This window comes from Gossypium hirsutum, chromosome A06 (genome assembly GCF_007990345.1).
Source record: "Gossypium hirsutum isolate 1008001.06 chromosome A06, Gossypium_hirsutum_v2.1, whole genome shotgun sequence".
NCBI lineage: Eukaryota > Viridiplantae > Streptophyta > Magnoliopsida > Malvales > Malvaceae > Gossypium > Gossypium hirsutum.
In genome coordinates, this window is record NC_053429.1 from 36,588,087 (window position 1) to 36,606,582 (window position 18,496).

An 18,496-nucleotide genomic window follows, 5' to 3' on the forward strand; every position below is an offset into this window, starting at 1 on the left:
TTATAGTTTAAGGGTTGGGGATTAAGGTTTAGGGGCTAGGGGTTAGGGGTCTAGGGTTAAGTGTTTATGTTTTAGGATTTAGGGTTTAAGAATTAGGGATTAGAAGTTTAGGGTTTAGATTAATTAGTGTTTATTAATTTATATGATAAATATTTTCTTATATAATTGTAAAAAAGATAATATTAATTTTAAAATATTGAATTAATTATTATTATAGTTTAGGGTTTACGGGTTAAGGTGTATGGTTAAGGGTTTAAGGTTTATGAGTTACTATTTTAAGGTTTATAAATTATGGTTTACGGGTTGGGATTTAAGCTTTAGAGGTTAGAGGTTTAAGGTTAATGGTTTATATTTTAGGATTTTAGGGTTTAAGGATTAGAGATTAAGGGTTTAAGGTTTAAATTAAATAGTATTTTTTAATTTATATATTAAATAATTTCTTATATAATTATAAAAGAGAAATATAAATTTTAATATCTTAAAATTATGATTATAGTTTAAATTATTTAAGAGATAATAGATAAACTTTATATATATTAAATGGTTTAGGATTTAAGGTTTACTTGAGATTTGTTAAATGATGAAATTTTATACAACTAATTAATACTTTTATTTTCAAAAATATTTAATCTAAACCATTTGATGTATTTAAATATTAGACCTAAAAAAAATTGATAAATAAATAAAAACATTGATAACAAAAAAATTAAGATATAAAATGGAGATTAATGACGTTTTTATAAAAAATGCCGCAAAAGATAAGCTATAAAAAACGCCGCAAAAATCATTTTACTTAAAAAAAAATGGCGCCTTTTTATCCCCAAATTCCCCCCTGAAACTCCTAATTTTTCCCCTAAAATCGGAATCTTCAAAGCACCCTTTCTCTCTGCCGCTTTTGCTACTTTAAGCTCTTCTTCTTCTCAACCACCCTCATCAACAGCAGTAACTCTTGAATTGAACAATAAAGCTAGAAGTAAAGCAAATGGAGAGTGTGATTATCTTTGTTGCTCGTTCTTAGGTATTTGCTGCTTTTTTACTTCCTTCACCGGACTCTCTCTCGTTTTATTTTATCTTTTTATTTTTATTTTTTATCTTCAAGCTATTTATATAAGAAATATCGAACCTGATAAAAGAAGAAGAAAAAGAAGTTAGAACGAGCAGTCATGGAATCGTCGAGTGAGCTCGATAGGCTGCACTTTTTCGAGCAAGCTCGTAAAATTTCCGAAGCTACTTATGCTTCCAATCCTCTCGATGCCGACGCTGGCTTCCTCCTTCTGTTGATCCGTTTTTCTCTTCTTCTTCTTCATCTTTTTTTTCAATTAAAATTGATTTTTAGCTAATTTATATTTATTGTTTACAGAACTTAACAAGATGGGCTGGAGCTTTACTTGAGTTGTCTCAGTTTCAAAGCATTCCAGATTCACAAAAAATGATTCAAGGTTCTCATAATATATATGCACATAATAAATTTAATTTCATTCATTAGTAATTCAAATATTAATTTTCTTGGTTACTAAAAATTAATTGTGAATAGATGCTATTTCGAAGCTAGAGGAGGCTTTGTAGATTAACCCTAAGAAGCATGATGCTTTATGGTGTTTGGGAAATGCTCAGACTTCTTTTGCATTTTTGACTAACAAGGAAGATGAGGCCAGGCCTTACTTCTAAAAGGCAGCTCAATATTTCCAACAAGCAGTTGATGAGGTTTTTCTGTAGTTTTGTTTGGCTAAAGTATCAATTACTGCATTTATGGATGGATCTATAGATTCAATGCTTGAATGCTCTTTTTTTAACTTGGTAGCTTTGTATTTGTAGGATCCCAGTAATGAAATTTACCTGAAATCTTTGGAAATATCTGCTACCATACTTGGTATGATTTATTCTTTAAATAATGCTTATATTTCATTATTTGTGCCTTACCTCATAACTTATAACTCACAATAGAATTCTTATTTTTTTGTGTTTATCCTTTACCAGCAAAGGCAGTAGAAGATATGGTGTTATTGAATGTGATCCACTAGTTCGCAAAGGACTTGAGAAAACTGTAAGTAGTCTTTAATAGATGGCACTTAACAAGCTGATATGGACACTTTAATTGTAGTAGGAGTCTTTAGTTTTATTTATTTATTATATATCAGGTTTTACTAAGAGTTTTAGTTTTACTTATTTTATCTATTATATTAGGTTTTTATTTCCTTCATAAACTCTAAGTTAGGAATTCTATTTTATGTCAATTAGGACTCTTTCCTTTGTCATTAACAGTCTATAAAAGGCTGTCAATATGAAATAAAGAGGTAAGCAATTATTCTATTAAAAGAAACGTTATTTTGAGAGGGGGTTCAGTCAAGGACGAATTTGCCTTTTGAGTAACCATAGGTCAAAGCAAGAATTCTTTCCTATCTAGACCTGTGACTAGATCCTACGCCAAGGCGCATATCAACTTGGTATCGGAGCCAGCTGTCATGGGTGACGAAAAAACTTTGATAGCCAAGTTGGAGGCATTCATGGAACAAATGGCTACAAGGCAACAAGCGTTAGAGGAGCAGGTGGCGATGTTATCTCTTTCAGTCCAAAAGACAACGAAAGGAGATTCAGAAAAAAAATAATGAAGAACAAGGCAGTAGTGGAGGCAAGAAAAGAAATTCAGATTGGCAACACGGTGGGGGCATGGTGCCACGATACTCTAAGATGGAATTTCCTACTTATAATGGGGTTGGAGATCCTTTAGGCTGGTTAAAAAGATACGAAAATTTTTTTGGCAATCAACGGACCAACGAAGAAGACAAAGTCGGCCTAGCTTCATTCCATCTTTTAGGAGAGGCACAATTATGGTTTGATCAAATCGAAGAAGAGGAGGCAAATCTGGATTGGGAACGCTTCAGAGAGTGTTGTCATATCAGGTTTGGGCCACCTATGAGTAATAACCCCTTGGGGGAACTTGCAAACTTGAGACAAACTGGGACGGTAGAAGAATATCAATGCCAATTTCAATCACTACTCGCTAGGACTACTGATCTTAAACCTCGACAACAAGTAAACCTTTTTACTGCTGGATTGGTAGAGGAACTTAGAATTGATATTGAGATACAACAACCGGGAAAGCTTGGAGTTGCAATGAATATGGCTCGAGCTTTGGAACGTAAACAAAAAGTCTCTTTCAAGATGTTATCTCAAACCAATCTAAACTGGTCAACTTCCCAAAACACTTATAGCAATTTAATCATTCCAACAACTCAGAACATTACAAAGGGAGGGGGACAAACAATAGAACCAACAGGGAACAACGGCAAAATAGGTTTTTCTGCACCATTTATTAAAAGATTGACACGGATAGAAATGGCAGAAAGAAGGGCTAAAAGGTTGTGTTATAATTGTGACGAGTCTTATTCCATGGGACACAAATGTAAAAGGTTATTTTGGATGGAAGTATCAGATGTTGAAGGCAAGCAAGATGATGATGAGATAGATGATTTTGGATAAGTTCTGAAGTTTATTCTAAATTTGAGCTTGAGGACAAGCTGAATTCCGAGAAGGGGAGTAATGATATGGACACTTTAATTGCAGTAGGAGTCTTTAGTTTTATTTATTTATTATATATCAGGTTTTACTAAGAGTTTTAGTTTTACTTATTTTATCTATTACATTAGGTTTTTATTTCCTTCATAAACTCTAAGTTAGGAATTCTATTTTATGTCAATTAGGACTCTTTCCTTTGTCATTAACGGTCTATAAAAGGCTGTCAATATGAAATAAAGAGGTAAGCAATTATTCTATCAAAAGAAACGTTATTTTGAGAGGGGGTTCAGTCAAGAACGAATTTGCCTTTTGAGTAACCATAGGTCGAAGTAAGAATTCTTTCCCATCTAGACCTGTGACTAGATCCTACACCAAGGCGCATATCACAAGCATTTCATTCATAAACAGTAACCCCCTTGAATAAAATTTTCTACTTGAAAGCATATGGGTATACTAATATCGCTTGTTAAAAGAACTTTAAGGAACCAATTAGAGCCTGTTTTTGAGGTTTGAAATCCTTGAGATTTATATTTATATCTCTATGTTCTACACTTCCAAGTGTCGGCTTATTTCATTTAATTTAATATGTAATTACATATTTTATTCATTTTTTATGAATATTTATTAAATATTATATTATTATTTTTATATAAGATTGTTGTTTTAATTATATAATTGAATAAATGTATAAGTTTGAGCTTAAAACTGTTGCTAGTTTTGTGTTATAATTTATTCCAAAGTTAATTTTTTACCCAGAACATGCTCTGTATTTATTATTTTGTTCCTTGAAACAACTCTTTAATTTTTTAAATAATTGTTCCTTGAAATAATTCATCTCGTTATGTGCACAAGTATTTAAATGTTCATGATAGCAGCTAGTATTTTTTTTTTTAATTTTGCAAGAGAAATTATAGCTCTAATTAATTTATATAGAGGACAAAATGAAATGAAAAAGGTAGAAAGAAAGGAACTCTAGCTGTCTCAAGTCCCTACTAAATTTCAGTGCTCTAGTAGTCCTTTTGGCAACTTAGGAACATTTTGAGCTAGCCTTTAAGTATTGAAAGCATGCGCTATTTTCCCTGACTTATTGTCTTGCAACGTTTAGATGTTTTGTTGTTTTTATTAATTAGCACTAGCAATGATCTTGGTTTTCAAATTTCAACATCCTAATAACATGGTTTATCAGGTTTAGGTAAGATCAATCCTTGGTGGTTTAATCTTGCTGTTTCGGGTTGGAAGAACTGTATGAAAGAAATCAGTTAAATTGCTGCTGTTAATGAGGTCCAGAATTGAGTAAATTGATGTTTGAAATATCTTTGTATAGTGGATTGAATGCTGCTGTATATTGTTGCTCATTACCGAATTAATGCTGAAACTAAGCTAATTAAATGGTGGATAATTTGCTGTCGATTATGATGGAAATGACTATTAAATGTTTAAAATTCCTCTTATTTAATTGATGGCTGCTGTTGTTTAAATGCTGCAAATTGAAGTGTTTAAATGCTGTAAATTGAAGTGTTTAAATGTTGTAAATTGGTGTCTGGAAATTGAGATGATTTATCGCTGTAATTGAGTTATATAAATGTTGTTAATTGAGATGTTAAAGTGCTGCAAATTGAAGTGTTTAAACGCTGTAAATTGAAGTGCTTAAATGTTGCAAATTAAAGTGTTTTAAGTACTGCAAATTGAAGTGTTTAGTTGTTGGAAATTGAGATGTTTTATCGCTGCAAATTGAAGTGTTTAGTTGCTGGAAAAGAGATCTCTTTTCCTGCAATTTTGTAGTTAACGGATTTAGGTTTCACGTTACATTATTTTGTATGTTGTAGGTACATATTATGCACAGCCTTTTCAACGACTTCTGTATTAACAGACTGGAGTAGTGTACAAAAATCCTTTAGACACTTTCAGACTATTCAAATCTATAATATTTTTTTCCCTCTGTTTGTAGGTTCATTGGCATCTTGTCTTGATGAGAGTGTAGTTTATGAAGCTTTAACCTTTGCATTGTCCTCCGAGGTATTAGAATTCCTAGTTGAAAACTTAGCAATTTGTCTTTTATAAAAGACCTTTGCATTTTCAGTGTTGTTTAGGTTCGCAAACAAGATGATGTATTTGAACTTGTTGTTAGTAAAAGACTTGCTATATTTTATTTATATCTTTATATTTAATCTAATTTTTATTATTTATTTTAGTTTTGATTCTATATTTTTATTTTTATTTTAATATTTACTAACTTGAGTTCTAACTTTTGGATTTTAATTGTGTTATTAATTTATTATTTTAAATTCTAAATTTGAATTTATCAATTTTTATATTTAGTTTTAAAGTTAAATTTTTCATAGAAAATTTAATTTGATAATGAATTTTAATAGAATTTTAATAGAAAATTTTTATATCTATATCATGAATATTATTCTTCTCAATATTTTGATAATAAATTTTAATTTTTCATGACCTTTATAATATTTTATAATATATATATTTTTAAATTTTATGACCTTTAGCGGCATTAATTATAGTGGCGTTTTTTGCGGCGCTTATAAAAACGCCGCAAATAGTTTTAGCGGCGCTTAAAGGCAAAAAAAAACGTCGCTAAAAATCTGTTTTCCTAGTGAAATAATGAAGATTGGACTTTGTTAATAAACTTAGCCTTGAGCCTTACATGACAATTGGTAACAAATGATAACTTGTTTTGCTTAAGTTGTTGGACAGTCCTTTAGTTTTCAAATTTATAAAACCTATGTTCTGAATATTTAATTTTTCAATGAGATGTTTGAAACCAAAGGCCAACTTGATAATTTGTGACGTCAAAATCCTCCATACGATCCTTCCACAATCTTACAAGAATGTTAGGCATATATGATGAACACACATTTTTGATAACATGAAAGCATATGTGAAACTATTTTATGATTCGCTACCAACTAAAATATTATTTATGAGAAAGGATTATACGAAACTATGATTTCATGTCATCTTTATTTATTTTCAATAGGAGAATGACAAATTAAAATTTTTTTTCTTGATTTTCAATGTTTTCCTCTAGAAAAAATTCAAATCTAGCTAAAAATGCTAAAAATAAAGAGGAAAAAGTTGATTTCCCATTTTCCTATTAGAAATGAATAAAAATATGGAATCATAGTTTCGTACAATCTCTTCTCATTATTCATCCTCTAATTGACACTATTAAGTTTCAAATTTATCAACTTCTCATCTCCATCCTCGCCAGCTTGATTTAATAGAAAAAGGGAATTGTTTTAGTCCAAATAACAGATGATGGATAGTTATTTAAATGATAGATGGTTTTGAGCTTATGAGAGCCGTTTTTTTTTTCTGAGCCTCGATGCTTAAGGTATCTAAAATGGTGTTTCTAGCTAGTAGGCGTAAAATTTCGGGATCGTTTCCTTTGATGGGTTTATGAATGATGAGTTTAACGGAGCCTGAGTTGACGATATGCTCCATTCCTGCAGGCATGATTTCGCCGGTGCCGATTAAGGTCATAGGTATTACAGGCACTCCGGTTTTTGCTGCAACAGTGAATGCACCTTTCTGCGCAACATGATAAAGCATGATGATGATGATGATCCAAACAAATGGACCTACATGCATAGAGTATTAAGTTTATGTACCTTAAAATCACCTAACTTGCCGTCCTTACTCCGGGTGCCTTCTGGAAAGAAAAACACGGAGGCACCATTCCTTACCAGATCCATACATCTCCTAACAGCCTCCTACATGCCCATACCATTTCAAATCCATATACAACAACAATACAATAATAGAGAAAACAAGGTAAATTAATATACCAAATGGCTTCTGATGTCCATGCGCTTTACCGGAATCATACCCAGAATATACATGGCCCACCCGATTCCAGGATAAAGAAATACCGTATTCTTGCCGATGAACTTGAAGCTTCTTCCCAGAGTTAACAGCGGATAGAAGTCTATGATACTCTGGTGGTTCGAAACATACACCGCAGGAGCATTCTGCGGGGGCAGATTCTCCAATCCTTCCAACTCGATATCGAAGAAGGGAGCAATACTTGCGGTTGCCCATAGTTTTGGAATAAGATTGTAAAATTTTGTCTTGTAGGGATCAAAGATGAGCGCCAAGGGATGAGCCACTATCAGTATCCCAAACGGTAAAACGCCTGCCATAACTGTCATACCATAGAAGCATACTCCTCTAAATTTCGGACTCGGCTTAATTTCTGCACGTTAAAAGTTGGGAAAATTAATAAAATGGGGAAGCAGCAAGAGCTTAAAGAAAAAGGGTCAGTGACTAAATAAAATAGCTCTTCAATGAAAACCTGATAAAGAATTGGTAGCATCAAGGATCCCAGTCCCACCAAGTTGAGATCTTGTAACTATGTATCTGGACAATTTGTTTGATCTATTGAATCCCTGATTTAGAGTAAAATAACACCGAGATTCACGCTCACGGCTCGCCTTAATATGCAGAAATTTGGGAACAGCTGCCAGAACAAAGGAGACAAGCTAATATGTAAGCCCTCAAGTAACCATTTTTAAACATTCTAAAAAGTATAATAAATGAAGAAAATAATCACTTTTGCATAAAGAAGAAGATAGGATTAGGTAGATGGGAAAGTGTATAGAGAGAGTGAGGAAGTTACAGAAAGGGAAAAGAGAAAGTGTAGAGAGTTGCATAGCGAATGCGTTGTGATGCCCCCGATTGTGGGTGTCTTTACAGATCCCAAATCGGTAGTTTAAGTGTGTGTTGTTGGATTTGTTTTAGATTTTGGCCTTTCATGCATTCGGCAAGGTGAAAAGGAGAAGCTTTTGGGGCATGGCGTTTTAGAGTTTGCCTATTTCAATTTGAAGGGACTGTGCCAGCCTACTCCTAAGTTCTTGTATTTTGTTCATTTGCATTTATGCTTTTTTGCGCCGGACTTTAATCTTGCTTGTCCTTTTTATTTATTTTTATCAAATTATAAAGAAAAAAGTTTTAAAAGTTTTTATAGCCGAAGTTAGTGATTTTTTTTGCCAGAAAAGAATTTATGCCAAACGTGATTTCTTTTTGACAATTTAGCTTGGTCGGTTAGTTAAATACTTTCCTCTTGTATTTTATATAATTATTTAAAATATTTCACATATAAAAATAATGATACTTGAAATATTTATTTTTATAATATCATAATTTATCATACTCACAATGTAAATTGTTATAGTATGAGATTACACATGTGATTAATGTGTGATTAGTTAGCTGGTTAGGCAGTTAACAGGCTGGTAAATTGTTAACAGCAGTGAAGGATTTCTCAAGTGTATATAAACGTGTATATGGGCACAATTCAATGGAAGCAAAGTTGAATAACATTCTTTGAATAAATCTTTTTCTATTCTCTGTAACTTTTCTTCAAGAGTTTATTAGCTTACTAGGTTTCTATCACGGTATCAATCGCACGGTGATTCTCGGGCATGGCTACCACGCATTTGGCCGAATCTGATTTCGTTGAGCCTAATGGCTCGGTATTTCTTGGTGATCGTGTGGTCACGTCGTTTCCTCGACATGAGGTTGTGAAACTTGATGCTGATTCGTTCATTCAGTGGCAGCAGCAGATCCGTCTCATTCTTCGTGGTTACGAATTGCTCGATTTTCTTGATGGTACGTTGACGGCTCTGCCGAGGTTTGTCTAGTCCTCCGATGGTACTCTTGTCGCCAATCCGTCTGCATCAATTTTTGATCAACAAGATAATCTACTTACCTCGTGGCTGTTGTCCACGATAAGCTCCTCTTTTTTGTCTTCCTTCACGAACGTTTGGACTGCCGGTGATGTCAGGATCATGGCAAATAGCTTGTTCGCGGCCAATACTAGTGCGAAGCAGTTGCAGTTGCGCCATGAGCTTCATTCTCTCCGGAAAAGTAATCTCTCTTCGGTTGTATGTTGACAAGATCAAAAACTTGTGCGCTCTCCTTGCAGCGTCTGGATCTCCGATCTCAGAGGCTGCACAGACGGCGGTTCTCCTTGCCGGAATCTCCTTTCAGTTCGAGGCCATCGTCTCTTCTGCTTCGCTCTCCCCGGTCTCGTTACCTTTTCAATGACTTGTCAATGCTCTACTTGAATATGAAGCTCGACAAATTCAGTCCGTTCATGATGTTTTGGTTGCTGCGAATATTGTGGAGGGGACTCAGTTGCAGCTGACGGACGGGGATTTTCGTGGTGGTCGCTCATCTGTTCATGGCCGTGGTCGAAGCTTTCGTCCACGAATCCAATGTCAGATCTACAATAGGTTTGGTCATCTCATGCAGCGGTGTTACTACAGATATGATCGTGATGGGCAGTCGCAGTTGGAAGCACCGGTGGTGCGACATGGCGGATCTGCGTTTGGTGTGGTTAGGGGAGAGTTAGAGCGTAAGAACAAACCTCCTTAGTATGGTCAAAATTGGAGGTCTCTTGGTCAAAATTGGAAGTTTCAATTTCAGCCGAATGGTGGATTGGATAATGTTGTTCCACGTGGGCCACATGTAAGCTATGGAAATAATGGTTTCCATCCGTTTGTCTAATATGGTAATGGGCAGAATAATATTGATGGCCCAAATTTAAATTTTGGACCTTATGGGCATGATTTTGGTGTTGGGCGACGTACTTTTGGTCTACAACTTGGTGGTGATTTTTTGGGCCACCAGTATGGTGGGCTGGCTTCCAGACCACGTGGGCCTAGTGGGTCAGTCCAATCTCGGCCAAATGATGATCAAATTTTGCCTAGGCCCTCTACTAACTATATAAATGTTGATAGATCCTAGCATACTGTTCCTGAGGCTCCGTGGCAAACAAAACCACGTGTTCGCTTGTTTAATGTGGATTCGTCTTCATATGACTCGTCTCAATTTGTTGGGGTTCCCCCTGGCTTCCTGAGTTGCACGCTTCGGATTATTCTGATGCTACCGCATATGATTCCAATTTTAATACTACTAACTCTTATGTTCAATTTCTAGTAGGAAGTACGTCATGGTACCTGGACTCAAGGGCTACTCATCACGTCTGCAGAGATACTTCGGATTTACATAGTTCCACCCTGTACTCAGACAAGTCCTCTCTTTTAATGGGTAATGGGGTAACCACTGAAATTTCATCTATTGGGAGTGCAATTATACCTACGAAGCAGAAATTACTATATCTCTCGAATGTGCTGTGTGTGCCAAGCATTCGAAAGAATTTACTATCTGTATCTAAGTTTGCTATTGATAACAATATGTTTTTTGAATTTCACCCCTCGTATTGTGTGATTAAGGACATCCAGACACAGTAAATCTTAATGTAGGCCCAAGTTTGTGATGGGCTCTACCATTTCTCGGCAGGTTCGGGAAGTTTGTTCCCTTCTGTTCCCAATACTATTCTTCAAGGTTGCTCTCCGACTGATGATGTTTTTAGCTTGTGGCATAAAAAGCTAGGTCATCCTGCTGATAATATTGTAAAAAATATTTTTGAAAAATGTCAGATTTCTTTAAATAAAAGTCATCTTGATGGTGTCTGTGTAGCTTGTCAGAAAGGTAAATCGCATAAGTTGCCTTTTTCACATTCTAGCACTAAATATGTTGATTTGTTTGAATTGGTTGTTTCTAATTTGTGGGGACTAGTCGTTGTTACTTGTGAAGGGAATTTGTATTATGTTTCTTTCATTGATATGACTAGTCGTTTTACCCGGGTCTATTTGGTAAGTCGCAAATCTCAAGCAATAGAGTGTTTTGGTCAATTTTAGAATATGATTTTCACTCAGTTTGGAAAGCATATTAAGAGATTTCAAAGTGATTGGGGAGGTGAGTTTCGTGCGTTTTCCTCCAATTTTAGCTAATCAGGGGATTCTTCATCGAGTTTCATGCCGTCACACGTCTGAACAGAATGGTGTTGCTGAGCGTAAACACAGACATATTGTGGAAACTGGTCTTACTCTTTTGGCTCAGGTTAATTTACCACTGATTTACTAGAGTTATGCGTTCTGTAGTGCGGTTCATCTCATTAATCGATTGTCCACTTCGGTTCTAGAAGGGAAGACCCCGTTTCAAAGACTGTTTGGTTGTGGATCGACTTATGATCATCCCAGAGTGTTTGGTTGTTGTTGTTTTCCGTACTTACATCCATTTGTTAAATACAAGCTTGAGTTTCGGTCTCAGCCATCTACATTCATGGGGTATAGCCCGCATCATAAAGGCTATTTTTGTCTAACGCCAGATGGGAAAGTCATTGTTTCTCAACATATTGTTCTTGATGAAAATCGATTTCTGTTTTCACTTTCTACTACTACCAGTGATAATTGTCTCTGAATACTACTACGTATGTACCTGTTATTCGGTCTGTTATCCCTAAAGAGACTCGTCTAAATCTTGAGTCTGCAATTGGGGCTTCTCTAGATAGTCATAATGGTGACACAACTCAGCATGACTCTTTTGCTCCGTGTAGTACTTTTCAACATAGTTCTGATTCAGGATCTATTGTTCGAGAGGAGGTTCTCGCTACTATAACTTTTTCTACTGAGCATCTTACTGTTCCACCCGTCTTTACTACTAATTCTCATACTATGGTTACTAGGTCTAAAGCTGGGATATTTAAGCCCAAAGCATTGTGTGCAGACAATGTTGAGGTTGAGCCATGTTCTGTTGAGGAGGCCCTTGCTCATCCAGACTGGCGTCTAGCGGTCCAACTTGAGTTTGATGCTTTACTAGCTAACTCGACCTGGGAGCTTAGTCCCTTCCCTCCTGGACGGAAAGCGATCGGTTGTAAATAGTTTTTTAAGATCAAGAAGAATTCTGATGGGACGATTAACCGACGGAAGGCACGATTGGTCATCAAGGGGTACTCATAGGTACATGGTTGCGATTTTAAGGAGACGTTCAGTCCAGTAGTCAAACCTGCTACCATTCAAGCTATCTTATCTATTGCTGTGACCAAGGGTTGGTATCTCCGGCAGGTTGATGTCAATAATACCTTTTTGAATGGAGATCTAACCGATGACGTGTTTATGCAGCAACCTCCCGGCTTTGTGCAATCTGGTCCAAATGGTGAAAAGTTAGTATGTCGTCTGACTAAAGCTTTGTATGGCTTACTGCAAGCTCCTCGTGCCTGGTTTGACAAGTTAAAATAGTTTCTTATTTCTGCTGGGTTTACGTTGTCAAAATCAGATGTTTCATTATTTGTTCGGTCTTCTTATGGTCACATTCTCTACGTTTTTGCATATGTGGATGATATTGTTATCACTGGCAGTTCATTTGCTGAAATAAATTATTTTGTTCAGCAGCTACACAACAAGTTTGCTCTAAAGGATATGGGTGAGCTCCATTATTTTTTGGGAATTGAAGTCAGTAGATCTTCCTCAGGTAGTCTTCATTTATGTCAGCGCAAATACATTCGTGAGCTTCTTGCCTGGAGTTCTATGACTAATGCTAAAAGTGTTCATACACCGATGGTAAGCTCTTCTATATTGTCAAAGGATGAGGGTGAACCCCTTGCTGATCCAACTGAATATTGCAGTATTGCTGGAGCTCTTCAGTATATCGTTTTGACACGGCCAGATATTATATATACGGTTCCACTACACTACACATGGTAGCGTTAAAATGAATTTTACGGTATTTATGTGGTACTCTTTCTCATGGCTTGCTTTTCCAAAGTTCTGATAAGCTGTTTTTGGTTGGTTATGCTGATGCGAATTGGGGACTTGATTTCGATGATCGTCGGTCTACTACAGGATACTGTGTGTATTTTGGTCACACACCTATTTCTTGGTGTTCTAAGAAACAACAAGTTGTTTCTCAGTCTACGGCAGAGGCTGAGTATCGAAGTTTAACAGCAGCCACTAGTGATGTTACGTGGCTGGTCTCGCTGTTAACAGAGTTAAAACTAAGTTCGGTTGATCTTCCGACAGTGTGGTGTGATAATTCTAGTGTCGTAGCTGTTGCAGCTAACCCAGTTCTGCACTCTAAGTTCCAACATATTGAACTTGGTCTGTTCTTTGTTCGAGAGAAAGTGGCTAGTGGCGAATTGGTTGTTGGAGAAGTTCCCGCATGTGACCAAGTGGCAGATATTCTAACTAAACCATTGTCTGTTTTGACGTTTACCCGGTTTCGTCATCTTCTTCGAGTCGTCCCAATCGAGGAAGCTGGATGAATGTTTATAGTATGAGATTACACATGTGATTAATGTGTGATTAGTTAGGTGGTTAGGCAGTTAACAAGCTGGTAAATTGTTAACAACAGTGAAGGATTTTTCAAGTGTATATAAACGTGTATATGGGCACAATTCAATGGAAGCAAAGTTGCATAACAATCTTTGAATAAATCTTTTTCTATTCTTTGTAACTTTTCTTCAAGAGTTTATTAGCTTACTAGGTTTCTATCATAAATGAAAATATAATGATATTTGTTATAATTATTTGAAATATCACATATAAAAATAATTATATTTGAAATAATTATTTGATCTTATAATATTATATTTTAACATACCCACAATGTAAGTGAAAAAAAATTTTACGTATAAAAAATATTTACTAAAAATAATGATATTTGAAATGGTTATTTGATTTTTTTATAAATAAAAATAATTGTTTTCATTATGTAATTACATATATATATTATAACTTGAAAATAACATGCTTACTAATTAAAAAAGAGCTTGAAACCACGTTAGTTAGAATAAAAAAAATTTAAATAAACATGGAAGGGGATCAAATGAGAAATTACAAGTAGAATATGCAAAGTATTTAACTAACCAACTTAAGAAATTAATATATTAACAAAAGCGCATTTGGTATTAAGTGCTTTTTGAAAAGCGTTTTTTACATGATGCACTTTTTGCCACGTCAATTTTTGGCTCTAAAAAACGGTTCGCTTTTCTAAATAATGTAAAAAAAACACCTTAAATGACTAATTTTTACTACTTTTGCCAAGTTAATTTTTTTTATTTGAAATTTATTTTTCGTATTTTTATTTTCAAGAATTTAGTCCAAATTTAAAAATTTAAGTTCATTTACTAACATTGTTAAAAAAATTTTGTTAAATTTGTTGGTTTGATATTTTAAATTTTTTTAAAAAACCTTACTTGGTATCCATGTAAAAAAATGACATTATTTATTAGAGAATTTTAATGACATTAACAATTCTTAAAATTTTACATCAGTATTTTAATTAGAATGTAAGAGATTTAGTCCGTATATGCAACAAACAAGTAATATAATAAAATTGAGAAGATTGGATACACAAATTTTACGTGTAAAAACTCCTCAAAAAGAGGATAAAAAATCACGAGTAAAAGGAGATTTTATTATAATAAATGAGAGTACAAAAGATGAAGAGAATTAAAGGAAAACTTGAACCCTACAAGAAAAACCCTTCAAAACAAAAAAAAAACATAATTCTCTGAATCTCAATATTTATGTTGAAACCTAGAGTAACTAAGGCATATTTATAGGTTGAAAATTATAGCATATATGACTGTAACAACCCTAGGTTAATCTGAGTTTAACAGAAACCTAGAGTAAAAATTATGTTACGGGCCTAACTGATTCTTCATCTAATAATTACCAAGTTCAAGCAATACTAGAACTTTGAAACTAGAAGGCTCTTTGTCAACATGTTGGCTGAATTGAGTTTTGTGCCAATATTTAGAATTTGAACATCTTCTTGAATGATCACCTCTCGAACAAAATGATAACGAATGTCTATGTGCTTTGTTCTTTCGTGATGAATTTGATTTTTGGTGAGATGTATGACACTTTGACTATCACAATATACAACAGTTGCCCATTTTCCACTTACCAGTTCACTAAACAGACCCCTTAACCAAATTGTTTTTTTTTATTGCTTCAGTAATTGTCATGTATTCCACTTAAGTTGTAACATCTCCACTTTAAAAAAAAAAAGAAGAGAAGATGGTAGAAGTCCTTGAATAAGTGATCTATAAATAAATAGTAGTATAAGAAATTGTGATCGCTTTTAGATAAAACCGTCAGATATGAAAACATAGAGGATTATTAGTAGGAGTATGTGGTTAAGTTAATAATTCAATATCGAGTTCAGGGATAAATTAGAAAAATATAAAGACTAAAGTGCAATTATCCTATTTTTATTTTGATGGAAAGGACTTAATGACAATTTTTTCATTACTTAAAAAATTTAATGGTTTCATGATGACTTTCACATAAATTTTTTATTAAGTAATAATATTTTATTAATTAATATTATAATACATAAAAAAGAGAAAAAGAGAGAAAGATGTTATCTTTCTCATCTTTCTTTCTTTTTCACGTCAGAATAAGGGGGAAAGAAAGAAAAAATTCCTTCCATCATTATCCTTCAAATTCAAGTGTAATGTATGATTTTTCTTCAATTTTTTTTAGATTTTGAATCTTTGAAGCCTGCTTTACATATATATATCAATAGTTTTTTTATTTTATCAAGTATTTTGGAAGTTTCCATTAAAGGGCATTGATGGAAGCTTAGAAAAATTAAGTGAAATAGATATATTTTTTAATAATAAATTATTAGAAGATGAGTTCTAACTTGTTAGAAGTGTGAAAAAGAAACAAAAATAGATAAAAAAATTTAATTGGTATATTTGGTCATGTTAAATAGGAAGTAGAGAACATTGATCACTTTGTGTAATATTGGTGCTAAATAATAGCTTGTGAAGCAGTGAGTACTCTGGAGAAGACAGAATTGAAAATGGATAATCAAGTCAAAAGATATGCGAATTTTGAACTAGAAAACTTACGTTGTCAATATGAATAATCATGCATATATAAGTTTGTTTTTATTAGTTTTAGTTTTAGAATGGATAAATGATGTTGTTTCGTATTGAATTGCTCCTATTGTAGCTAAAAACAAAAAGAAAATCTTGAAAGAGAAAAGCAAAGAAAAGGAGTAAAGCGATTAAAGCTTCAGTTTGTGCTAATATCTTACTTTCATTACATAAAATTTTAAAATATTTAATTTAATATGACTAGTTATATTTATTTTATTTTATTTTTATGAGTTTTGGATGAGCTTGAATAATTTAGTTAATATTTATAAAATTATGTTTTGAGATGAATACTATGTTTTTCATAAGACTAAATTAGTGAATTCATGGTTATGATTTAGATTTGAGTATTATGATTTTAGATGATTGAGCAAGAAAATATTTAATATATATCAAATTGGAAGCCTATTTTACATTAGGCGATATGTGATTTGAACATGAAACGGTATTGAAATGAGAATTATATGAAAATGAAATTAAAATGGATCAGGAAATTTGGTTTTTATCCCTTTTCACTAAGTTAGACTAAATTAGATATAGTTGGCATGCCATAGAGTCTTTATATAAGAGAATTTAGATCTCCTCAATTTCCAGAGAGTTGAGGGAGAAAAGGCCAAGTCGGTCAGTTGTTATTATTGTTAGCCCTAATTCCCAGAGGGTTGTGGGCAGTCCCAATTCCCAAAGGGTTGAGGACTACTTCGATAGCCATCGTTGTCGAACAATTCGAGGTCGCGGATTCGTGTATCTGGTTATGAGTTTAAACTTTAGTACGGGGTCTAAATTGAAAGAAAAACAAAAACAGAACTTGAATTTATTTGAATTTTCATATTGTGCAAATTAAATTAATCACGCAATTTTGAATTTAATTAAAAAGCTTTTTTTTCTTTATTTAATTTGTCAATATCAAAATATTAAAGTTTATTAATATTAGAATTTTCTTTTATTGTGATGTTATTAATGATATTTATAATAATGTTTTAGTTTATTTCTATCAATTAATTTGTGTCAAATACTTATGTAATGATTTATATGATATTAGCACCACTGAGTATAAAAATTGCTCAGCGTACGGTTTGTTTATTTCTCCATGCGTAGGTAGTTAGATTAGTTAGATCGTTCCAACAACATACGAAGAACCAAAGTTCAGCTCAAACAATATTGGTGAAAAGTTTACTTTATAGTTGATGTAAATGGCATGTACCTAGGCTTATATATATAATATTATGTCGTAAAATGAATTTAAGTATTTTCATTATGTTTTCTTAGCTAGTATTTTATAACTAATGTTTTGATAAAATAGTAAAGCGTATAAATCTAGTTTATTGATATGTTTTGAGAAATCGTAGTGCTGAGAATTGATTTGGAAGATAATTTGAATGTGAATATTTTGTGAAAATCTAAATTATTTTGCAGGGGGTTTTACGTAATATAGGCAAAAATGTTGCCAAAATTTTTATAAAATAATTTTACCTGTACGTTTCATTTTCAAAATAAAAACGAAAAAGTGAGTTGTTTCAGCAACAAAATGTGACATTTTTTATTTGGATCCAACAACTAGGTCGAGTATAAAGTGTCACATAAGTAGTCGACAAAACTACTGTAGCTTGAAGTGTCACTTTCCAACTAATGACATAATTCCCAAAAACAAATAGGTAACATATGAGAGACCTTTTTCGATCCAAGTCTCTTGCTTCTTTGATCTAAGTTTCTTGCATAATTAGAATCAATATATCCGGCTAAACCATTTAGAGTTCTATCACATGTTAGAAGTACTTCACAAATAAGTAACATAAAAGTACTTAAAAATGATCTAAACCTATAATAGTCTTACTTTAAAATCCCGAATGATTTAAATTTAAAATAATTTAAATTTAAAACTGATTCAAATCAAAATAACTAAAATTACTCAATCTAGATTGGCTTGACCAAACTAACCCTATTGAATGATAATGAACACAAAACTAATCCAAACCGTTTGAAAAATTCCGAAGCAGAAGTGACTTAAATCATTCAAACTTGAAAGTGATTGATCCGAAAATAATCCAGCGTAAAAGGACTGAAAGTGATTATTTAAAATATACATTGGGAATTGAACCCGACGTGAATCGAACACGCAACCTTCTGATCTGGAGTCAGACGCGCTACCATTGCGCCACGGATCCCTGGGATTATCTTATTAATGTAATTGTAAAAGAAAAAAGTCCCTGAACGAGGTTTGATTTG

The 18,496-nt window shown here is 33.4% G+C and overlaps 1 protein-coding gene, 1 long non-coding RNA gene and 1 other non-coding gene across 7 annotated transcripts; 1 reads left to right on the plus strand and 2 right to left on the minus strand.

Moving 5' to 3' along the window:
- The first annotated feature begins 788 nt into the window (after nt 1–788).
- On the plus strand, nt 789–5,669 carry LOC107961666 (uncharacterized). Of its 4 annotated transcripts, XR_005928622.1 has the most exons (7): nt 789–1,018; nt 1,361–1,439; nt 1,535–1,704; nt 1,816–1,870; nt 1,978–4,023; nt 4,703–5,392; nt 5,465–5,669. It is a non-coding gene; the product is annotated as an uncharacterized lncRNA (long non-coding RNA). The 4 variants fall into 4 exon arrangements; XR_001701345.2 differs by having other exon boundaries at nt 4,703–5,669; XR_005928621.1 differs by having other exon boundaries at nt 800–1,018; nt 1,978–2,044; nt 5,343–5,669.
- Nucleotides 5,670–6,595: 926 nt separating this feature from the next.
- On the minus strand, nt 6,596–8,395 carry LOC107961667 (1-acyl-sn-glycerol-3-phosphate acyltransferase LPAT1, chloroplastic). 2 transcript variants are annotated; one of them, XM_016897744.2, is made up of 5 exons: nt 8,153–8,395; nt 7,829–7,993; nt 7,323–7,729; nt 7,146–7,247; nt 6,596–7,065 (listed from the first exon to the last, which is right to left on the minus strand). In XM_016897744.2, exons 1-5 carry the CDS (start codon nt 8,184–8,186, stop codon nt 6,805–6,807), a joined length of 969 nt encoding a protein of 322 aa, XP_016753233.1. In that variant the 5' UTR covers nt 8,187–8,395; the 3' UTR covers nt 6,596–6,804. The 2 variants fall into 2 exon arrangements, with proteins under 2 accessions (XP_016753233.1, XP_016753232.1); XM_016897743.2 differs by having other exon boundaries at nt 8,087–8,380.
- A 9,968-nt stretch (nt 8,396–18,363) lies between these two features.
- TRNAW-CCA (transfer RNA tryptophan (anticodon CCA)) lies at nt 18,364–18,435 on the minus strand. Its single transcript has one exon. It is a non-coding gene; the product is annotated as a tRNA-Trp (tRNA).
- Nucleotides 18,436–18,496: the final 61 nt, after the last annotated feature.